At 36.5% G+C, this 24,731-nt stretch overlaps 1 protein-coding gene across 3 annotated transcripts in view; it reads right to left on the bottom strand.

The window, feature by feature from the left end:
* Window positions 1–4,803: 4,803 nt before the first annotated feature.
* ARPP19 (cAMP-regulated phosphoprotein, 19kDa) overlaps window positions 4,804–24,731 on the bottom strand; it is a 20,526-nt gene continuing 598 nt past the window's right edge. For 2 of the 3 annotated variants that reach the window (XM_008577314.1, XM_008577313.1), the window contains exons 2-4: window positions 24,608–24,662; window positions 14,157–14,279; window positions 4,804–9,053 (exon numbers count right to left, since the gene is read on the bottom strand). In XM_008577314.1, coding sequence (XP_008575536.1) covers window positions 8,883–9,053; window positions 14,157–14,279; window positions 24,608–24,652 — 339 coding nt within the window. In that variant the 5' untranslated portion in view covers window positions 24,653–24,662 and the 3' untranslated portion in view covers window positions 4,804–8,882. Of the gene's footprint in view, window positions 9,054–14,156; window positions 14,280–24,110; window positions 24,476–24,607; window positions 24,663–24,731 lie in introns of those variants that run through there. The other variant, XM_008577315.1, reaches the window with a different exon arrangement.

Raw genomic sequence — 24,731 nt, 5'->3', positions numbered from 1 at the left:
ACTGCTAGGGCAAAATAATTAGATACTTGTTCTGTAAGGGAGGTTAATCGAATGAAGCTACTTACAATGCATTGCGATTAAGTACGAAAACAGTGTTATGTAGAAATGCTTGTTGTGTCTCAGAGGCTGGAACAATTAACATGATGTGGAGGAAGGGAATATTGAGATTTCACAAAGGTGATGTTTAAGTTCTAAAATATAAGTAGGAGTGTAACAGATATCACCAGCTAAGACAGCACACACCACAGATTGGGGAAAGATATTTATATGCATATAACTATCAGAGAATTTGTGTATGTGTGTTTGTGTGTGTGTGGCTGGACAGTATAGGGATCTGAACCCTTGACCTTGGTGTTATAACACTGTGCTCTAACCAACTGAGCTAACCAGTCAACTAAAGAATTTTTTTAAAAAATAAAGAGCTTCCACTTCTTCCAGGGAACCTGACCTAAGATGAAGGCCAAAAGCAATGGCTTCCATACATGGAACCCATTAAATAATGGAACAGTTCAGGAAAGCAGTCAAGTCCTAAGATGACAACTGTGCCTTTAAGAAAGCACAAAGTTCAGACTGAAGCAAGGGAGAAGTGGCTTCTGGTGGAGAGTTTTCTAGAGCAAAAGGAAGACTCTATAGATCCTTGATATGATAGAAGATATTACAATAATTGTGGGTATGAAAGAGGCCAAAAGTACAAGGGGAAAAATAATTAGAAACACTAGAAAAAACAAAAAACTACATATGGAAATGTAATTGTAGTATAAACTGTGATCTGCAGCAAACTAAATCAAACTATAGATAAAGCTGAGTGGGCTACTAATTGTGATTATAAAATAGAGTGCAAATATTATCAGCCTTGACAATGTAATTGTAAAATCAGATGACAAAAATCGAGGGAAGGGAAGAGAGTCAAAGGGAAGTATAAGAGTGTTAATATTGCCATCTTACACAGTAGAGAGCCAAGAAACACTGCCTGTAGCTGATGGAATAAGAAATAACGGTGAAACTATATTATTAAACATTATAAAAGAAGCCTGTCAAGGAATCAAAAGTAGTGATATTATGATACTAGAAAGAAGGTGGGAGAGAGGAAACGGGAAGTGTTGTGAGCTAAATCCTCCCCTATCAGTCTGGAAAGCCATTAATTTATGTCTAAAATTAAATTAAGAGAACAAGAAAGTTATATAAAATACCGAGAGATATGGAGGCAAACACCAGAAAAACCACAAAGTTGCTTGAAACTTCTGAGTAGTTCTCCCTCTTGGGAGCTAAACTTGGTGGCAATGAGGTGTATTTTCTGACTCTTGACTTTTCACTACGTCCTTCTATACTACTTGACTTCACAAGTATGTCTACTTGTATATCACAGGCAAGTATAATTTTGATTAAAAAGATGAAAGGAGCAGGAAAAGAAGTCTAATAGAAATTTAATTTAGAACCCAGTTCCAGTTCTATTCTTTTCCATTTTTTTTATCCTAGTTGAGTCCCCTACTTCATGGCATTTGCTCCATTCATTTAAAAAAATTATGAATTTAAGCAATGATCCCATAGAAACCACTTTTAAATTCTGAGATCCTTTCTGGATCTTTGTTAACGTGTGTGCTTTTACAAAGTTGTAAAGATCCTTCTGAACCATCAGCACACTTCTCAAATCTCCTTCTTCCCTTCATACCTCCTGGAAAATGACTCACCACCCTCTCTCCTATGGGAAGGATGAAGTTCGTTCAGTGTCCCTTTTCATCCCTGACCTCTAGTTACTCACCTGCTGAGTCTTTGAAAGACATGCCAAGGATGATCTCCATTGCAGCTCTTACCATCTTGCCTACAATGCATCTTTGGTTTTTCTTTCATTCTTTCTGTTTTGCCTATAACTATAACCATATTCAGATTTTTTCGTACATTTAAAAGCAAAACCAAAACAAAAAACTTCTTTCAACCAAAACCTTCTGTCATATATACCACAGAATCTCTCAAGAGAACTGTATCCTCAGTACTAATTTATCTTTAGTTGCTTGTTATTCCTTATATTTCTCTGCCCCAATGCCCATACACACCTTCTCTACTGAAATTGCTCTCCAAATGATCAGTGATACCGACTTGCAAATCTACTGAACTTTCCTCAGGCCCCACTCTTCTCACTGCTCTGTTACACTCCACACTGCTATCTTTCATTGAAACTTTTTCCTCCCTTTACTTCTGACACGTGTAGAACTGATCTCCCAGGGGAACTCCAATATATTGCAATCAGCTGTCAATATTGTAACGCTATATCCAGGAGATACAAAATGTGAAAGTTTACATATAAACATATGAGAATATAAGCTTGGTAGGTATGATATTTTATATATATATGAGGCCATCTTAAATTATCCTGGTTGGCAACACTTGAGCCATAGACCTAACATATATATATATTTATATATAGGTAGTCAAGTCAGATGTCTTACAATCAGTAGTAATTGTCTGCCAATTTAAAAAAAAAAGTATTTTTAGTCTTTTTTTTAGCAAGCACATTCGTAGTAACTGCAACTTCTCATAATATTGATATTAAAGTAGTTGAGAATCAAGGAAGATATATAAGGTCAGTGTTCTATAACTTACAGTTGTGGTGGCAGAAAGCTGCCCCTTGGTGTCTCTGCCTTAGGTCTGTATCCTATTAAAATACAGCTGCTCTAAAATGATTTCTACAATAATTCAAACAACTGGCAACTCACACTTACAAAGTTATTAGAACTATTAGCTTGTATAGATTTAGAAGAGATAAACAAGGGCTAATTAGCCTATCTTATTTGGTTGTTGGTAATGGGGCAGGAAGTAGCCTTGGAAATCAGACACAGAATGCTCACAAGGTTATGATCACAAAAAAGAGCAGAGAAGCACTGAACACTAAACATGTCCTTGCCGTGGAAAATGAGGTATACCAATTTCATTGATGTGTGGTTTATGACAGCAAACATCTTTGACATGTCCTTATTCACAGACACATTGAATATCAGGGCATATACCCAGAACCAAATCTCCTTGCGTCCAAGTCCTTAATGTGGTTTCCCACTTACATTTTCAACCCAATGTTACATTTTATTTAATTCATTCAACGAGTATTTGAGTATGTATAAGCCATTGCTGGGTGCTAAGGACACAATAATAAGATCTTCCTCTAAGGAAGTTAAAAGTTGAGCTGAGAATGAAAAAGAGCTAGACAAACTATTAAGTAGGAAAAGTGTTTAACTGTTGAATAGGGGCAGCAACGAGCTTCAAGGGTTTAAGAGGTTAGATGATATAATTTATCTTTCTAAAAAATCACTGTGGCTACTACATTAAGAATGGAAGGGGGAGGAAGGCACACAGGATGTGAACGAGGAAGCAGGACTGGAGTAATGTTAGGAGCTATACAAGTTGTTCAGGGTAAGAAATATTAGTGGCTTTGGGTATGGTGCCAACAGTGGAGAGAAACTGACAAATTCTGTTTATTTTGGTGGATGTTGGTCACTGCCTGTTAAAGGGAGAAATCAATGACTTCAAGGTTGGTTTGAGTACCTGAGTGGGTGAATGAATGGTGGTATCATTTATTGTTTTAAAAACTGGAGGAAAAAGTAGATTTAAGGGAGAAAAATCAAGAGTTCCTTCACATGCGGTGTTAGTCTGTTTTGTTGTGCTATTACAGAATACCTGAGACTGGGTAATTTATAAAGAACAGACTTATTTCTCATGGTTCTAGAGGCTGGGAAGTCCAGTATCTGGTGAGAGCCTTCTTGCTGTGCCATCCTATTTAGGTGGAAAGGAAGAGCGCAGGAGAGATAGACAAGGGAAAGGGGCTGAACTCATGCTTTTATCAGGATCCTACTCCTGAGATAACGGTACTAATCCATTTATGAGGGCAGAGCCCTCATGACCTAATCACCTTTTAGAGGTCCTGACTTGTAACACCGTTGCATTGGGGATTAAGTTTCCAACACATGAGCTTTGCAGACACATTCAAACCATAGCACATGCCATGTTCTCCAACCAAACTTTCTTATACAGGTCTACATTTTCCCCAACTCCTTGCCTTTTTAAAAATAACATTCCCTCTGCCTAAAATGCTCTTCTTCCTGCCTTTACCCTCATCCATCCCTACAGCAACTAATCTCTCAGTCACCTCTAAAACTTTTCCCTGATCTACCACTCATCCTATTTAACCCTTAAGTTGAATAATTCATTCCCCTAGACTTCCTGGAATTTTATTTCTACCTCTCTTAGAATGTAATATTTTCTACCTTGTATTAAATGATATACACATGTTTCATTTCTCAGAATATAAGTTGTTGTCTCATCCATCTTTCTATATCCAACAGCACTGTACTAGAATATTTCATATGAGTTGGAAAAGACCCACAATCTGTAAACATTTAATTTTACCTTAATTACAGTCTTTACATATAAAAAAGTTAAGGACCGGCCCGTGGCTCACTCGGGAGAGTGCGGTGCTGATAACACCAAGGCCACGGGTTCGGATCCCACATAGGGATGGCCGGTTCGCTCACTGGGCGAGCGTGGTGATGACAACACCAAGTCAAGGGTTAAGATCCCCTTACCGGTCATCTTTTGAAAAATAAAAATAAATAAAATAAAATAAAATAAAAATAAAAAAGTTAAAACTGCTAGAATTTCAATAACACACATTATTTAAATTAAAACAAAATCTAAGACTACAATAGTCAAATTCTTTCTGCATCTAGTAGTACCTGAAATCTAAAGGGATCCACTTCAGAAAATATACTGAAAAACAATGTAACACTTAAAGAAGACAAAACCACAAATTACTTTAATAGAAATTAGGTAAATCAATTTATTATTATTTTTGTATATTTCACAAGTATAATTTTGGAAGGGCTGTTTGACAAATTTCAGCATTAACTGCCAACTCTATAGACATGTTTAACAAAAAAAGGCATTTACTTTTGGCCCTTTTTAATATAGGTGAAGTGTCCCTATTGCACCACAATGCTGGAGATGCAATAATAGATTTGAGGGCATAATATTAAAAGAATAAGATGTTTTCTTCCAACTATTTAGTTGATAAATAACATAACATAAACATACATTAATGGCTATCATGACCACCAGTGATTTGCAGAATAAAACCTATAGGACTAACTGCTTAGAAGGCTGAAACTAGCAAAACAGTATTAAAATTGGTGTTTTTACGCTTAGATTAACAATCAGAGTAAGATTTCTTTGATCCCAATTTTACAAGGTGTGGTAGGGAATTCAGGGGAGAAGAGATAAGGGGGAGACTGGCAGTGCATGCTGAGTTGGGACAGTGGCTCAAATTAGCCATCCAGATTAGGACAATGTTTTAGAGAATTAAAAATGTGTCCTAAATTGAGGCACAGCCCTAAACACCATTTGATGGGTGCCATAAGTGGGCTTAAATAATTGCAGGGATGGGTGCGTGGAGAGGAAGGCAAAATGAGGTAAAAGAAGGAAAATGAAAAGTGGAAGAAAATATGTTGAATGTTGGGGAATGTGAAAAGGCCACCAAAGAAACTGCTTTAGTTACTACTCAGAAGTGCTCTTCCCATAGGCTAACTGCTCCTGAACACCAAACACCAATTTTAGAAGATACTAATTTCAGCTTTGATATGACTTCGTTAATTTAGATTGAGAAAGAATATAAGTCCGATTTAGTAAAAAGTATCCATAAATATTCAGAGGTACACTTTCTATTTCTGGAAGTAGAACTTTCAGAAAGTAGTACACTTTTTTTCTCACTTCTCCTTCTTCTGAAGTAGAAAGAGCAACTATACTGTTGCAAGTAATAAACGTAGAGGCCTTATAAGGCTTGCCTTGTAGAATAGTTAAGACATATTTTTAGGTCAGCAGCGTGAAATTATTGAACAATTTTTAGACTACAAACATGCTCCGTTCAATCTGTCAAAAATAACCCAACAATTCTTACTTGCCAAGAACTATAATATAGTTAGATGTAGCCCTCAAGAATGAAATGTTTCTCAAACCCATACTATCAAAAGAGCTAGTAGACACAAAATGGGTAATTTACTTTACTTTAGCCAGTTTTCATGAAGTTATTTTTTATCCCCAAGTTTGCTTTACTCCAACATTAATTTATGATGAACTGGATGATGGTTAAAATGAACCATTTCTCAAACCACATCTTTGGAATCATAGAAATGGACAATTAAGCTCATCTAAATGATCTTAAAATCTTTATTCAAGCAATGATCAAACAGCCTGCAAAACGTTTTCAATAAACTGAGCTTTGAGGCAAAATCTAAAACCTCTCTATCCCAAGCACCAAGAATGGAGGCTAAGCAATTATATCTACAAATCCTTAATGACAGGTCTTTCCTAATGGAAAATCCTGAGATTTTTAAGCACTGACTTTACAAAAGGCAGGTTGGCTTAAATGAGGAAATTTACTTTTTAAAAAAAGACAACAATATTTTATTTTGAGCACTTCCTCAGCATTTCACAAATCCTCAACAAGTTTTGAGGTAGGTTAAATATTAACATTATATTTTACAAACTGAAACTTAAGCAAGTGTTATGTCACTTATCCCAAACTACAGGAGGAGTCCTATCATGGTCAGGAATAACATGGTCTCTGATCTTTCAGATTAATTTTGATGTATGAATTTAATGGTGATAGTTTGCAAACAGTCAGGAAAAAAACAAAAGACTAGCTATAATATTCTACTTTGGGATTTAAAAAAAATTCTTAAATCAATCCTATAATGAGCATACATATTGTGGAATAGCCTACTTGCCCTCATTACAAAAAGATTTGTATATAACTAATCCTCAAAATTACAAATGAACACATTACTGATTTTGTTGCTCTTCTGTCTTTCGGGGTGGGTGGAGAAGGAAGGTAATCAGCAAGCTTTCCTCAGAGTGCTAGGCAGCCTTTAAGTGCAGGTGCTATGTTCAAGGCACCATCTACTATGATTTGGGATCATAGGAAAGCAGGTATACAAATGGAAGCAAGATTCAGAAAGGATTCCTGAATCAAAAAGAGGGGAGGCTCTGTGCAAGTCAAAGACGAAGAGAAAAATAGTATCATCTCAGGCTATTGATCATTATCATGCTATAGCATTACGACTTGTAGGAAAAATTCTTTAAAAGCAGTAAATTTGTCCCAATAAAGTCTGTTAAAGTTCTTACTAACTAGATAAAATTGATTTTATTAAAGTGACATCTATAGAAGCAAATATCGAAATTTTCATATAAGTTTTACCCATCATGTAAATTATTCTAATTGTCATAAGCCTAATTCACTGAGCTCATAATTACTTAAAATTATTTACCAGAATTCAGCTCATCTTGACACAGGCTCATCTTAACATCTTGTCACTGGGCCAATCTTTTTTTTTTTTTTTTTTTTTTGGCAGCTGGCCAATAAGGGGATACGAACCCTTGACCTTGGTGATATCAGTACCATGCTCTCTCAGGTAGCTAACATGCCAGCTTCCCTGGGCCAGTTTTATCAACTATTTGTTTCATTATTAAGTTCCTTTTATTTAAACAATTGTCAAATATTAGTAATTATAAAGGATTAAGAGTGGTTAACTGAGAAATTAGAAGAAAAACACCATTATTGCATTATAAAATACAGCATTCAGCAGAGCAAATTTAGAGTAACGATATAGACTCCTATGCTTCCATATAGACCAAACAGCCCGATACCATTTGAATAAAAAAAAAAAAAAAAAAAAAAAAATCAAACAAAAAGAAGGCGGAGTGGGGGAGAGGCTGGAGAACAGAAGGCAGAGTCCCCAAAGTCGAGTGTGGAAGTAAAAAGTTTCTACATTAAAAAAGTTTATATAAATTATATGAATTGAAATTTTCATAAAAGTCAAAATGAAATGTCCTGCATAGGATGAAAAGATATGCCTAAGCAACATATCGTATTTGCACAAGGCCACTGAATATCATGGACATTAGTAACAAATGAAAAGCTTGAGTCTACGGCAGACTGAGCAAAGATTTTAGTTTGGTATAGGGTAAGCCCAAGATTGTAAACTACTACTGTTATATAAAAGCTGTAATGACAGAGTTTTGTGTAGGAACTCTTGTGCTTCTGGTTGGCACATTATTTTTCAATATGTGAAATTAATACAGACATTTGTGAGGTTGTGCAAAACTATTATATTTACAAAAATGGCACAAAAGTGAATTCAACAGTCAATGCACATGCATACTTCATTCACATCTTCAACAACAAAAGGTATTCTAACACTACAGAACTGAATAAGAATTCTAGCTTCAATGGCAGCTGTCAAGCACTAGAATCACGTAAGTTACACCAGAATGGGCAAATATTGCCCAAGTAAAATTCTACTGTTAAAGCTGAAACAGGTTTAAGGCCATTCAAGTTCAAGCACAGAGATTCAAATCTTGCAGAGCCCATGTATTTGTGTTTGAGATATATGATCTTTCTTCCAACTTGTGGTCTTAAACTTCTGTTTTACAAAATCCAAAAGGAAAATACAGAAGAAATCAATACAATAGAGGTTATATTAAATAATAACATACAAAGCTATAATTAAGATGAAGTTTAAGGAAAGCCAAAACATTAAAATTGTAAATCTTGCTTGTTACTTGTTGAAACCAGTCCGACACTAGGAGTTAGGTAATATATACAATTATTTTCAAGTAGATTACTTATGTTGCTGTAACATGTCCTTCTCATCAGTGCACTATTAAACTAATCAAAACTCTACACATGTATATTCCCTTACAATAGCAGCACACACTACCACTACCTGCAAAGCTGTCAGTCTCAAATGATTTAGTGAATGAAAGAAAATAAAAAATGAATAAGTAACATATTAAGGAAAAATTATGGGAATTAGAAGATTCATGCAGTTCAGTTCTTTTAATCAGCCAGCCAGCTTGCTAGCAACAAGGGATGGTTTTCGTTGAGGAAGGTCCTGTGGAGTGGGAATGTGGTCACCAGTGACCTCCGTCTTATCTGGGGCTGCAGCAGGAAGTTGCTTGTTCTTCATTTTTGCTTTAGCCATGTTGTAATCCCCAGAATCAAAATATTTTTGCTACAATTAAAAAAAAAGAAATTTCACATTAGAGTTTAAAAGTTTCCATATGCAATTACACTGATTTAAAATGTAGATGCGACCCTACACTGTCATTTTAATAAGTTGGTCTAAAAAATTTAAATAGGAACATTAATTAGATGAAATAGCTATGTTTCTTTATTGAGTTCCAGGATAAGTCAATAACTGAGAAGCCAGGAAAGAACTCCTTCTTCAGGCTTACTGGGACCGTTCTGGTTCTAATATAAAATCCTCAAGATTGACACCAAGCTATCTGGGAATAAAGTGCTGGACTCAGAGTGAAATGAAAACTTTTCATTCAACTAATGGAACAACCAGGCAGAAAGTCTTTCTTAAATGATTTTGAAAATATGAACACATTAATTCACCAACTTGCATTTAGGATGTGCCACCAACTCCAATGAACCTTGTGGTTATTAAAACTATTAGTTATAGTTGCTAGTACTCTGTCATCTAGGATGAACATTTCTGTAAGAACTTAAATCATTTATTTGAACCAGAGCAGTTCACTAAAATGAAGGTAAAAATATAAATGCTAGAGTAATGGAAGAAATAAACTCACTGGAAATTAATTATCAATTAAAATGCACGTCCTTACTCTATACCTTCTTCATTTTTCACGTAGACACTAAGTTCAACTATTGCTCTTTTTTAGTTGCCTTTTATCATTAAAATTCAAATTGCAATCAGAGCTAAAGATCAACCTTAATATAGCAATCTACATGAGTTTCTGAGTAAAAAGAGATGAATTTGCCTAGGTTCTGTCTTATAGCTATCATGTTTATCCCACCTTTATCGAGTTCTTGCTATACATGAGGCACTGTGTAAGAGCTGGAGAGGTGGTGTTCACCTGTCCAGCTCCCAACAAAGGTGGACAACAGTCAAGTAAATCAACTATTATAATACTGTCTTAAGTAGACAAAGTGCTGTGGATGCTCAAAGGAGGGGAATCTAACAGTTTGGGGCTGATGAAAGGAAATAATTTAGGTATGAAATGAGGGCCTGGACAAAGGGTGAAAGGAAAAACTATAAATATTCTCTCAGAGACTTCAGGGATACCTGATGTGGTAAAATGAAGAAGACTGAAACTCAGTCTCACTGGCTGCCTCCTTCCAGGGACTGTTCTTCAATAAGCCAAATCTGGCCTATGGCCAAAGGCTCTCAAGTCAGAAATTGCTCTTCATGTGTCATTATACATGTATCGTACAGAGCAGTAACAAGGAAACTTAGACCAGGACCTTCTAAGGCTTGCTACAGCTTCATTTCTGTGTGTTTTAAATGAGTGTAGAGAACAGAAAATCTCAGAACTTTTGACGCACTGTATTATATTAAAGAGCTGCTTCTGAGTTTAGTAGCCTCTGGAGGAGAATAAAGCAGCCTGCCAGATTTCTTACTTTGTCAAACGTACAACGTGAGAAATTTAACACATAGAGCAAAATTTAAGCAAACTTTTCCAAATGTAATAAACTCAGTTTCTAATGATAACAATTTTATGGTAAGCAGAAGTTCATAAGGGGGATCTTACTTAACTGCAGATTAAGCTACTGTGCTTGGGGGAAAGGAATTAAATTTATTTAGTGTGGCTAGAGGTAAAACTTAAAATCAATGCTTGACAATTACAGATGTCCTAAAAGGAAACAGGTTACTATAAAAGGCAGTCAATCCTCATGTAGAGATTTAGCAGACAACGATACAGCAAAGATGTGAAAGAAAGAAGTTAATGGTTTAGGTAGAGGAGTGAACTAGATCAATGTTTCTCACACTGGGATCCACAGATATAGCCTAAGAGGGTGATATTAGTTGTCTTTAAAAATTTCTAAGTTTTGGGCCGGCCTGTGGCTCACTCGGGAGAGTGCGGTGCTGATAACACCAAGGCCACGGGTTCGGATCCTATATATGGATGGCCGGTTCACTCACTGGCTGAGCGTGGTGCTGAGAACACCAAGTCAAGGGTTGAGATCCCCTTACCGGTCATCTTTTAAAAAAAAAAAAAAAAAAAAAAACTAAGTTTTATGAGTTTTTTAATGAAAATATTTAAAAATTAACAAAATGTATTCTGGATCATCTGTATGACAATCTTATAAAAGCTTCCTTCCACCCAAATTTAGGGGCTACACTTACAGTATTTATAATTGCACTGACACCGAGTGATCATATTTAACTTTAAAGCCCATGTTTCTTAAAACTGGATCCTCGGTTTGCTTGGGACACAAACTCCACAAATACACTGCTTCCTGATATTCCCCCTAGCTCTGACAGTCTACAAAGTCGCTGTGTACGTGGTCATACTGTTAAAAGCCTAATAACATTATATAACATTAACCTCATAACAGCATTAATGAGTACAACACAGAAAGGGACCTAATATAATAAAACCTTATCTAATCCAACCCTCTCAAGTGATGAAGAAACTGTTCAAAGACGTTAAAGTAACTTGCCAAGCTTGCTAACTATGACAGAAGAAAACTAAAACCCAGAACCTTGTGATCCAGACTTAAAAAAAAAAAAAATCAGAACTTACTTTCCCTAATACAGGACGAGCTCCCTAATCCAAAAATCCGAAATCTGAAAAGCTCCAAAATCCAAAAATTTTTGAGTACTGACTCAAAATGCTCAGGGGCAATGTTCATAAACTTTGGATTTCGGATTTTTGGATAAGGAATGCTCAACAGATATGTATTGTGCAAATATTCCAAAATCCGAAAAAGTCTGAAATCCCAATCACTTCTGGTCCCCAAACATTTCAGATAAGGGATACTCAACTCATATAAAAGAAGATATTCACTGACATTCTGGTAAAATACAGAATCATTCAAGAGCTTCTCAAAGTCTATATAATTATTTCTTAATTCAATTAGCATTTTCTTCATTTTCAAGTATTTACATTTACCACACCAACTCCAAGATACAATATATATAAATTCTGACTTGAAGATACTTAAAAAGTCATCAATAGTTGACACTAGAGGAAGATTATAGTTTTAATGACAACAGCCCCAATAATGGAAGAAAGCCTGTTACCCTAGGTTATGCTGGAGGAAAGGAAAAAAGGTTTCTTAAACACTAACAATCAGTCAAATGCCAAATTCAAATAATTAAATAGTTGAACATTATAATGTAATTTATTTCATAACTAAAAACACACCTGATAGGACCGTTTTATAATCAGACTTGGTACACATACATTCTGCAAAGCTAGATGCATAATGAATATAGTTCTCATTCTGCTTTTTCTATTTATCCCCCTATGTTAAGATCTTTATAATTATGTTTTTAAATAATCACACAATACTCTATTTTGTTGACTTATTACAATTTATTTAACCATTTCTCTGCTGTTCAAAGTGGTACTGCTTTTAATTATAGTTAAAGCTACAATGAATATCTTCAAATTTGAAGACAATTTCCTTATATTGATTTATACCCTTAGGTTAATTCATGAGATTATTCAAAAAACGTAAAAATTTTTATAAATCTTGACCTATACTCATTTCCAAAATGAGAGTAATAATTTTAAATGTTTGAACACAACAAAGAGCATATTAGTTTCACTCAACTTCAAACTCACCAATAGGTATTATTTGAATATTTTTCTAATTTAGTTGTATGTATACTATGACGTAATTTACATTTCATTGATTTCTATCATGGATAAACATTTTTCTGTTTAATAATTAAATTTCCTCTGTTAAAATTCTTTATTCGGGGGCACCTGAATGTTTTTCTTGTATATTTGAAAGTTCCCTTTTATGTGTTATATGATGGTAATTCAGAAAGTTTGTGTAGATGCAGAATTAAGATAATATGAATCTCTCCATGAATTTTTGAAGTACTCTTATAGACATTAACTATCATTTCTGTAATAATTTCCCCACTGGATTACATCTCATGATACAGAGGTTTTACATTTTTATACATTTGGTATAATTTTTCCTTCTCATACTATTACTTCAAAGCTCTGAATGTTATTCCTTCTTCTAAGATTAAAAATATCATTCTACTTTTTGACATTAAAAAAAAAAAAAGTTTGTTCATTCAGATCCCTGCACTGGCCAGATGCCCCCCCCAAAAAAATTAAATTAAAATATTTTGGAAATTGGTTTATTTGGGAAAACAATCCATATTTAACTATAGCTAATATAAACACACAGAGAGACATTTTTGTAAGTAAGCAGCAGATACTGTATATTTAAGGTACTTATTTAAAAAGAAACAAAATTTGGCATCTCATTTAATAAACAATCCTCTTCCATAAATGGTATTTCATCCATTCCTGTTCCCCGTATGGTAAATAATTTAAATGCACTTAAGCTGAAGATGGAGCCTTCTACTAATTTTTTGTTTTTACAGAACAAAGGAAGACTTTAGAAGAGGAAACTTAAGAAATAAACATGTAGCATTATCTCAGTTTGGATCAATAATGGTTTCTACCTCACAAAGCATGGTAAGATTTTGAAAAAATGTTTTCAGTAATCTGTAAAACTACAATGTATTATTTGTATTAGAGTCACTATGACTGTGAAATGTATTATGTAAAGGGGATAGTAAGCTATGCTTGTAAGTGATCACTTCATCTAAATATCGAAAGTGTTTTAAGCCTTTGGATATTGTGAGGGAATCACCTTTAAAAGAGGTAAAAGTTTAAAAATATGGGCAGAAGGATAAATACCACCTTCTGGATAGTGGTTGATTTTGAAGAGAAGGAAAGCAGGGGTTATACTTACACACACACAGGGTAGCTTTCAACTGTATTCACAACATTTTCTTTCTTACAAAGATAAAATTGAAGTACTTATGGCAAAATATTAACATTAAAACTGGGTGGTGGGTATATGGGTTCTGTTCTATTATCTGCACTATTCTACATGCTTGAAATAGTTTATAATTTAAAAATGTTAAAGAGTTGCAGTTCTTATACATATTTATATAATGAACACCAAAATATTGAAAAAAATCATATACACATACACACATATATCTGATAAAGTACAGAGCTATATACGCAAACACTCATTTCACAATCTCTGTTGGTAAACTGAGTTCATAGGGCCTAAGCATTGAAAATTGCACATGAGAACTTACCCCTTTCTGTAATCGTTTCCTTAAGAAATCTGAACCTCCAGGCTTTTGTCCCAGATGAGGATACCTTGCTTTTAATTTTGCTTCTTCAGCTTTCTCTGGACTAGTCACTTTATCTTCCATTTCCTAAAATAATTTTAAATAAATTACTTCTCTATTACAAGTCAGTTATTTAAAATAATTCACTTTTTAATATCTCAATTCTGACTTTAGTTGTTGAATGCCAAGTAACACGGCACCTAAAAAATCCAGCACAGAATCCTTTAAAACATCTCTATCTTGTTTTTCAAATGATCCATGTGATAGCTCTATTATAGCTGTGATGCATGTGTAACACCCCACACACTGGATAAAAATATCAAGATAGCTCAGCTCTGAAGTCTTGCTTGCCATTACTTTCCGGTCATGTATAATACATTTTTAGTTACTCACCTTCTATGGAACTCTTCAGCTCTTTGCCTATATTTAGAGAATTATACTAACACTGTTAAAATATAAAAGATCTTTCTGATGTACTATTTATCCAAAATTATATATGATATGAAGCTTAGATTCTTTACTAGAAATTAACAGCAGCCTAATTACCAGCACATTTTCCTCCAATAAGTTAATACCTGAAGACCCTGGTTATTTGTGAAGGAGAGAAACATCATCTTAGTCAGTCCTCACATCTGTGTATATTACTGCTTAACCTCCCTCATGTTTAAAATGACAAACTGTTCATGCCAAATATCACATTCTTTGATGTATCAAAAACCTGTTTTCTGGTAGGACTGTCAATATGTTAAGCAGGGGCTGGTTACCTCAGTTATTTTTAGTGTGGTCCTATAAACACCAAGGTCTAGGGTTTGATCCCTGTACTGGCCAGCTGCCAAGAAAAAAAAATATGTTAAGCTGGGATTGACAGGTTAGCTCACTTGGGAGAGCACGGTGCTGGTAATACCAAGGTCAAGGGTTTGGATCCCCTTACCAGCCAGCTGCCAAAAAGAAAAATATATGTTAAGCCTATTCACTTTTAACACCAATCTTTAGTCTACTTTCTTTCAAACTGCTGTATTTTATAGGAAAGCAGTGCTTATCAATCACTTTATGGCAAATACTATAGAAAAATGAAATCAAGAAATACAAAGCTATCCTGAGATGGGTAAGATGGACAGCCAGCAAGGCACACTTTCTAGCTAATGGACTTATTTATACACACCAGATCAGCAAAATGACATATCTCTGGCCTGTCTTGATTCTTCCAGGTTATTTATGAATAATGAAAAAATGGTAAGGTTAAATTCATAATGTCAAACCTACTGTTCTTGTATAGAAAGTAAATCATCTAGGAACTGAAAAAAAGTCATAAAAATCTCTGCATATATTTCCCTCAAAATTATATTCATACATGTTTCATAATCAGTTTTATTCACTTTAGTGTTGCTACTTCCTTCATCTTATCAGCTTCCTCGTGCTATTATGTGTTCTCCTTTTTATCCTTTCTTGGCGGCTGGCCAGTACAGGGATCGTACCCTGGACCTTGGTGTTATCAGCACCACACTCTACCCAACTGAGCTAATTGGCCAGACCTTCTTTTAGGTCTTGGAGGATTTTTGAGAAAAAAGCGGTTGCTGTCAAATATACTTTGTTTTCTATGGGGCCTCTGTATATATGTATGCTCCCTTTCCTCTTCAAGTGTTCTATTTTCCTCTTTTATGCTGCAGTTTCATACATCTGATTTTCATTCTCTACAGTGGTCACAGCATTCACTCACTTGGTATACACAAAATTCAATTATGTGCGCTCAGCCTGAAGTAGAGACTTCAAATAGTAGTGGTGATTCTGTCAGTCATTCCATTTAAGAATGGTATGCCTCAGAGAGAGGTCAAGTGTGAGATATGTTATACACACCTGTTGTTCCCACGTTAGTCTCTATCCTTGGGTATCTTTCGGAGTGCAAGCATCATTGAAATTAAAAACTCAGCCCCTACAACACAAGTCTGTTACCTCACCTGGCACTGAACTGAAGAATCACCTGAGCCTTATGTTCAAACATGGACAAAAAAGCGACTAAGTGACCTATGGAGAATTGATGGGGCAGTCTTCAATATGATTATGCCTTTTTAAGTATTTTTTTCCAACGGCGATTTTAGTTACTGTGATTTTTGCCTTACTAACTATAGAATCTAAGTCCCCTATAAGATATGACACTACACTGCACTCATCACAAAAGCCAGAGAAATAATACAAATTTAAGATTACCAGTTTAGTGTAGGAAGGTAGGCTGGATCACTGCACAGCTTTTCTGTGGCTCAGCCTTCACCGCACACATCTACTGTAGCCCAGTGGTGTTCCTAGTGCTACCACCTATAAGTGGAATTGGGAGCAGGAAACTACTCTTGGATTTCCCTGTACAGTTGGTTTTAAATGATACTGGTTGAGAAGGATCATAACCCAATCGCTGCCCTTCAGTCCCACACCTTCAAATTAAAGGGTGTTTGACACGACAAGCATACAGAAAGGAAACTGTTGGGTGGGAGGGGGGAGAGGGAGGAAGGAGGGAGGTTTCGGTAATGGGCCACAATAATCAACCACACTGTATATCGACAAAATAAAATTAAAAGAAAAAAAAAATTAAAAGGTGTTAATGAAGTCCTATAATTCCCTAAAACCATTCAGCTTTCTTTGGCCTAGAAAATGAGAGCTCTCCACTTTCTTCTTTGGTTTGAAATGAGTTTTCTGAGTCTATGAAATTTTTGGTATGTGGGTAGCAACTTTCCCTAGTTTCCACTGTTTCTGCAGGTTTCTTCCATTTTGATACATAAGGGGAAAAAAGTGGTGCTCAATTCTGGCATTCTCTTATTTTCTTAGTAAGAAATACATTTATATATAACACTAAGCATGCTCAATTAAATTAAAGTAGCTTACTCTTAAGGAATGTTTTGGGCAAGGACTGGCCAGTTAGCTAAGTTGGTAACAGTATGGCCTTGTAACACCAAGGTCAAGGGTTCGGTTCCCCTTACCACCCAGCTGCCAAAAAAAAAAAATGTTTTGCGCAAAACAGCACCTACAGCTGAAAATGTCATTTAGATTTAGAATGGATTTATAATGTGTCCTAGGAAAATGAACTAATTCTTAAACTTTCCTACCAAACACAGCACAATGGCAAGTCCCCGCTAGTTGCAACTTCCTTGCTAGATTTAGAATTTCAGTTGTATTTAACACCAAAAGGGGAAAAGATAATACCTCTGAAGCTACATTTTATTTATTTATTTATTTTTGTCTTTTTTTTTTTCGTGTCCGGCAACGGATCGCAACCCTCAGTGTCGCGCCCGTACCGGACCGGGACCGGCAACGGGATCGCAACCCTCGGTGTTGCTCCCACACCTCGCTCAGCCAGTGAGCGGGAACCGGTCTGCATGCGGGATCCGAACCCTTGGTGGGAGCGCCGCCGCGCTCCCAAGCGGCACACTGTAGCAGTGCACCACCGGCCGGCCCTGAAGCTACATTTTAATGTGGTAAACACCATCAAGATTTCCACAAACTTTTCATGAATCATACAGAAACATTCTTAACTTCTGAAGATGCAGCAGTTCTAGGACCTTACTGATAAGCAGGTTCAAATGCTCAGACATTCACTAACATTCTGACAGTTACTGAGCTCCTATGTATAAGGTTGTTAGTGACATCCACACCAGATTAAAAGCCAACAATGGCAGACAACATTACTCCCTATGAGCATCCAGCAGATATTCATGGGTTCTTGCAGCAGCTACATGGCAGTGGAGGTAGGAGATGGTGGGCTCAAAATAGTACTCACTCTTGCAAAGTCAAAGGCCTTCTGCAATCCCTTCCATCAGGAAACAGCACCTTCCCCTCTTTTGTTCCTCTATCCCTTCTAATAATTTATAACCTAATTCACTAAATCACATTCTTTTCTGTTTGAAACATGCAAAGTGGTTTCTGTTCCTGTCTGCTGACAGGACACTAATAAAATTGGGTAAAATAAGCAAGTCAGGTGTGACTGAATGTTTCTGGACATTGAAGGAATTCCTAAACATTTACTTCACCTAGAATGAAAAGAAATCCCAAAACAGGTTTGAGATATAGAAGGAAACAGCAAAGAAACTGGTGTGTGTATATATACATACACATACATATATACTGACAAACAAGTTAACACTCTAATTTTTATGTCTTTATTATGTGGGTTTTAAAAAAGGACAGGAAGGGCCGGCCCGTGGCTCACTCGGGAGAGTACGGTGCTGATAACACCAAGGCCACGGTGTTCAGATAACACCATCCCCACAGGGATGGCCGGTTGCTCACTGGGTGAGCGTGGTGCTGACAACACCAAGTCAAGGGTTAAGATCCCCTTACCGGTCATCTTTAAAAAAAATAAAATAAATAAAAAAATTAAAAAGGACAGGAAAAAATAAAGTGTTCACTTCAGCAGCATGGCTACTAAAATTGGAACGATACAGAGAAGATTAGCATGGTCCCTGTGCAAGGATGACATGCAAATTCATGAAGCGTTCCAGGAAAAAAAAGGACTGAACAAAAACACTAGATAACAACACAGTATTTGTAGGGTTTAAGTGTTCTATGACCCTGTATGACTTAGAAAAGTGTTTATATTACTTTTACATTTTGTTTAGTTAAGGATGGACAATAAAATTTCAGTGGGTGGTCTGGACAGTTAGCTCAATCCGTTAGAGCGTGGTGCTGATAACACCAAGGTCAAGGGTTCAGATCTTCATACAGGTTAACCACCAAAAAAAAATCAAAGCGACTCAATTAAATAACAGAAATAAAATATACAACTTCCAACTAACAGTGGAGGTAAAATGGAAAAAGAAAATCAATTAAAAAAAAAGGGGTGGGGGTATGGTGAGGGAGAGGAGAGGAAAAAAGACATAAAAAACCCAAAAAGCAGCAAAAGGTAAGGTGGGAGAAACAAATCCTAACATGTCAATGACCACAATAACCATAAATGGACTGACAGACTGCCCATTTAAATCCAGTAGCTGGGTTTAAAAAACAAAACCAAAACCACCAAGCCACTTGCTGAGTACAAAAAAAGAAAAAAAATCTAAAAACATAGACACAGGTTGACAGTAAACATACGGAAGGTGGGGAGAAATGCTAAGCAAATCCTAACCAAAACAGCTAGTGTGCCTATATTAATATCAGTAATACAGACTTTTTTTTGGTGGCTGGATCATACGAGGACCCCACTGTGCTCTAACCAACTGAGCTAACTGGCCAGCTGGGTAACAGACTTTAAGACAAAAAACACTAGAGATACAGAGGATCTAAACATTCAGGCCTCTAATAAAACAGCCTTAAATCATATAAAGCAAAATTGACAGAACTATAGGGAGCAATTGACAAATCTACCACCAGAGAATTTACAGACCTTCCTCAACTATTGATAACGAAAAGATAAAACAAAATAGTCAAGATACTCTATTTTAAATTTTGCACCCAGCAATTCGGGAATGCATATTCTTCGCAAGCACAAATAGAAAAATGGACTAAACAGTAGGCCACAAAGCAAGTCTTAACCATTTTTATTCAGACCACTATCTGCAGCTGCAATTCATTAGGTTAAAGTCAATAACAATAAAAATGAATATCCCTAATATTTGGAAATTAAAAACACACTACTAAACAATTAATGGTTAAAAAAGAAATCATAATTAAAAAATACTTAGAACTTACTGATAATAAAAATTCTACACATCTCGAATCTTGTGGGATACAGCAAGTATCCCTTTATGAGCTTATGTTAGAGAAGAAAGCTGAAACTCAATGAGCTATGCATCCAACTGAAGAAGTTTAGATAAAAGAAAATCTAAAGAAAACAAAATAAGAAGCAAAAATTAATGAGATGGGAAACAAAGATACAGTAGAGAGGATCAACAAAGTGGGAGAAATTACAAGCTTAAGAACAAAGTATTTTTAAAATTTAAAATCTGGTTTGGAAGTTTTATTCTCCCAGAAGCCTGTATGTTATACAGCAATTTTACTACATTTTAGAAATAGATGCTGGAATGTGAATGGATTTATTTTAGCTAAGTAGGTTCTATGCTGATAACACCTTGGGGGTTGGGGGAGGTAAGAGAAGCATTATTAGAATTTTGAACTTTTGGCTATAGGCCACAAATTGAGAAAACGGAAACCCAGGATATCATAACAGAGACATATGCTCATGACATATCTAAAACAAAAACCAAAAACTTAAGAACAATATTTTAAATAACAGTTATCCTCTTGACATGTACATACACGCCCCCACCCCCCCCATTAGAATACTCTATTTCTAGCACAGGGCCCAGCATTTATCAATGTTAGGCATGTGCATTTTTGTGATTTATACTATTGAAATACATTATATATCCTTTCTGTAAGTAGGTGGGTTATTTATAAATACACACACATAAAAAGGACATTATTTTGTAGTGTATTATGGACTGATAATAATTATGTATGAATGATTGATACACTTTTTGGCCTTCAGTAGAGAAGTTATACAGCAACATCAGCAATAAAAAATCTGACCACTCTAAGCAAATTCTCTCTCTGCTCAGCAATATGTTCACCGATGCACTGATTGATGAATAAGTAGAAAGGATTAATGAAAGCCAAAAAATCCTTTGGGGTATTGCCAGGAAGGTACCAATACTATATCAACCTCTATGGGAAATTATTGTTCTACTAAGTCCTTGCTGCTTGCCCAGTTTCTGGCATTTAATGAGTGTTCAATCAAAGTGTGCTGCATGAACAAATACCATATGCTTCAATTGTTTCCATAAAGCTAAGAAACTTTCTACATACTTGATAATTTCACCATCAACTTATCTTTGAACTATTTCATGTAGACAGACATGAAATATTTCAGTAGATAGACACTTACAGGTTCAGGAATAGAAGCTGGTAAGTATTAAAGTCTTATACCAAGAGTATCTTTTAACCAACAGAAATATTTTAGTTGAGAGCTCTACTTTAGTTATCCTTCCAAGACAACATACTTAGTTTGATGAATCTTACAAGCTCTAGGGGCTGGCCCGGTGGCGCACTGCTACAGTGCGCCGCTTGAGAGCGTGGCGGCGCTCCCGCCGAGGGTTCGGATCCCACATACAGACCGGTTCCCGCTCACTGGCTGAGCGAGGTGTGGGAGCAACACCGAGGGTTGCGATCCCGTTGCCGGTCCTGGCCCGGGACGGGCGCGACACTGAGGGGTGCGATCCGTTGCCGGACACCAAAAAAGACATAAAAAAAAAAAATCTTACAAGCTCTAGGGGCTGGCCCGGTGGCGCACTGCTACAGTGCGCCGCTTGAGAGCGCGGCGGCGCTCCCGCCGAGGGTTCGGATCCCACATACAGACCGGTTCCCGCTCACTGGCTGAGCGAGGTGTGGGAGCAACACCGAGGGTTGCGATCCCGTTGCCGGTCCTGGCCCGGGACGGGCGCGACACTGAGGGGTGCGATCCGTTGCCGGACACAAAAAAAGACAAAAAAAAAAAAAATCTTACAAGCTCTAGAAAACTTGCTATTGAGATCTTCTTAAAAAAAAAAAAAAAAAAGTAAAAGCTACAACATATATATATATATCCCTCTAGTTTTGTTCAGATTTCTTAAGAGGGTCTAATCAAAGGTTACCATGGTCTATCCCTCTTTTTAAACTGCAGTACTGTCTGTACTAGCATTGTCATTTGTACTGGAATAGTAGTTTGGTAATGGTTTCATCCGAAAAGTTTTGACGAAAATTCGTTCAACCAACATTTTCTGAACAAAGTCAAGCACTATGCCAGGTGCTATGGGAAAAAAGACATGAAGCAGCGGCCTTGACCTTAAACTGTTCACAATGAAATTAAAATGATCTCTTTTAAGTTCTCACATGCCTCTTTTCACCCCCAGGACCAGTGCACATGCTACTTTTAACTTAAGTGTTATTAAAAATGGAATTCACAGATGACAGACCCATTAGGTCTCTGCTAAAAACTTTTAAATGTTTTGTTTTCACTTCAGTGGTAACCTAAAAGAAAAATATAAGCATATTCTGAGCATCTGAACTGCCATCTCATATCCAACTAAGCAGTGCTGCGTGACTTCCTTGTTTGAGCTTTTATTTGATAAGAGACTCAGCAGGCTACTCCAACTGTCCTGTAAGAATGGAGCTGAATTTAGAATGTAAATATATCTGTGACTCTAGAAAATAACCTCACATCTTACTCTTAAAAAGGAAAAATGAGCCACCACATGGCCAAGAGGAATATGAGCTGGCACTACTCAAAAAGCCCTTGCACTTTACCAATTGCTACCATATTCTCAATACATTATAAATTTAGTTTCAGCAAAATGCCAGTCTCACTGAATTAAGACTTTTAGACTGGCTTTGTTTGTATTTGTCTTAGTTTTAAAGGGGTACAAACCTTGAGATAAGAGTTTACATTTATTTTTATGTTTATTCATATTTTAATTAATAGCCCAACAAAAAATAGGGGTCTATCCAATTTTCTTAATAAGGGTGAACACAATACTCAAGGTAGAGAAACAGTGACTTAGCTATTACTTCATGCAAGGTGCAGCAATTTATATTAATATTTCAAAGGCAATAGGCTAACCTACCATGGAACTATAAAGGATTTTAGCTGAATACTTTGGTTTTAATTATGTGAACTAAGTGCACAGACAATAACCCAATTTTTAACTTCATTCATCTAACTGTTCTGCCAAACAGAAGAAACAGGTGAATTGGCTCTCAGGAACACAGAAGTGACTTTGCACATTTTCCTCCTATTTAGGAACAGTATCTATGTCACAGGCATTTAACATCTACAGCCAATCCTCAATTCACGAAGGGACATTATATTCCTAACACACTTTGGTTGGTATTAATAACAGCAGCTAAAACCGAAGGACCTGAAATAAATTAATTTTTATTTTTTATTTAGACACTCATTAAGAGAAAACATTCAAGCTATACTTAATATTGTTAAAAGACATGTTAGGCTGTTCTAAGTAAAAGCATTTACACTCTAGAAATCAACACTTCCAACTTCGACAACATACTAACAAATCTTATTAAACTATACAGCACACTAGTGTGCACCAGAAGGCAAAGTGAGTTTGATTTCAGGGTTTACAAGCCACTGTAGACATGGGTTTGTTATTTTTCTGGGTTCCTAAATCCCAAGCAATAACGAACACCATGATAAATGTTTTACAATAAACAGGTGATATTTAATACTACTGTAAAGACTGTAATCGTTAAACTATTTTTGCCCCAAAAGATCACTCTTTTTTTTTTGCAAAGGGTGAAAAATATCCAGTAGTTTTTACTGGAATATTCCTGATTAATGTGGTTACTTTGCTTATTATTAATGCTATTTGTTTTCTTTTTCTGTTTCACAGGTAATATCCTAACAAAACCATCCAACTCAGGAAAAGTTAATATGGTTAACATTTGGAATGGATTTAAAACAATAACCCAATTTCCAACCTGACTAGGAACATGGGTGCAATATTAAGCAGAAACTCTTACAAAGTCCAAGTATTAGACCAAATCCTATTTATGATAACACAGTCTGACTTAAGAAAAGCTGTTGGTAACTCTCCATAAACAATTTAGAAAACAAGATTCCATCGAACTTTCTCATTTCTCAGCCAGTCATATGTACCCAGGAGGTCGGGCTGCAGAAATAATTATAATGCAAGGGGGTAAATACTAGCCTAGATAAATATAAAGCATTTATATTCATAATTTGAACCATTCCTGGCATATTTCCCTACATCAGGAAGATACAAGTAAGTTTACAAAAGATTCCTATATTTCCAAGAAAAACCTGATCAACTAAATTAGTAAAAAATTTTAAATTCCAACCTTTCGATTTTTAGTGAAGTACCATCAGTGAATCCGCTGGCTAACATTTTTGAGCACACACTGCGCTAAACACTAGCCGTTACTCACCTCCTTTAGGCCTCTCAACAGCCGGATGTACCAAGTACTTTAATCTGACTTTACAGGAGAAGAAATGGAAGGCTCAAGAGTTTTGTAACTGACTGTCGTTACTCGGCTCACCAGGGCTGACCCGAAATCCCAATCCAGGAGCTAGCTACAAAGTTCTTCAAGGGACGAATAAAACTTCTCAAGCAAGTGAGGCTCACAGAAAATCGTTAGGTCCCAGGCATAATGACCGAATCCTGGGCTCTCACGTATATTTACGTGATTAAGGAAAAACGCGACACACTGAGACGTTAGAAAAGGCCTGCTTCAGGAAAGGCGTGCGGAATGTTCAAACTCCCAGCTCGCTGGCGCTAACGTTATTGCGGGAAGCCAATTCTGGAGCGTTGTGCCCTCCAGCCGAGACAGAAGGGCACACACAGGCTCCAGGCGCGCCCCTCCGCACGCGGCTGCAGCAGGCCGCCCGCCAGGCCCGGGCCCGCTCCCCACGCACACACACTCACCTTCTGCTCCTCCGCGGAGGCTGCCTCGGGGACTTCCGCGGACATAGTGCTCCCTCTGCAGACAAGACGCCGAGAAAAGATGCGATTACCGGGTGGCCGAGGCCGCCCGGCCGCCGCCGCCGCC

The sequence above is a fragment of the Galeopterus variegatus genome, unplaced genomic scaffold (assembly GCF_000696425.1).
Source record: "Galeopterus variegatus unplaced genomic scaffold, G_variegatus-3.0.2 Scaffold1487, whole genome shotgun sequence".
NCBI lineage: Eukaryota > Metazoa > Chordata > Mammalia > Dermoptera > Cynocephalidae > Galeopterus > Galeopterus variegatus.
This window is presented reverse-complemented; position numbering and strand designations above follow the sequence as displayed.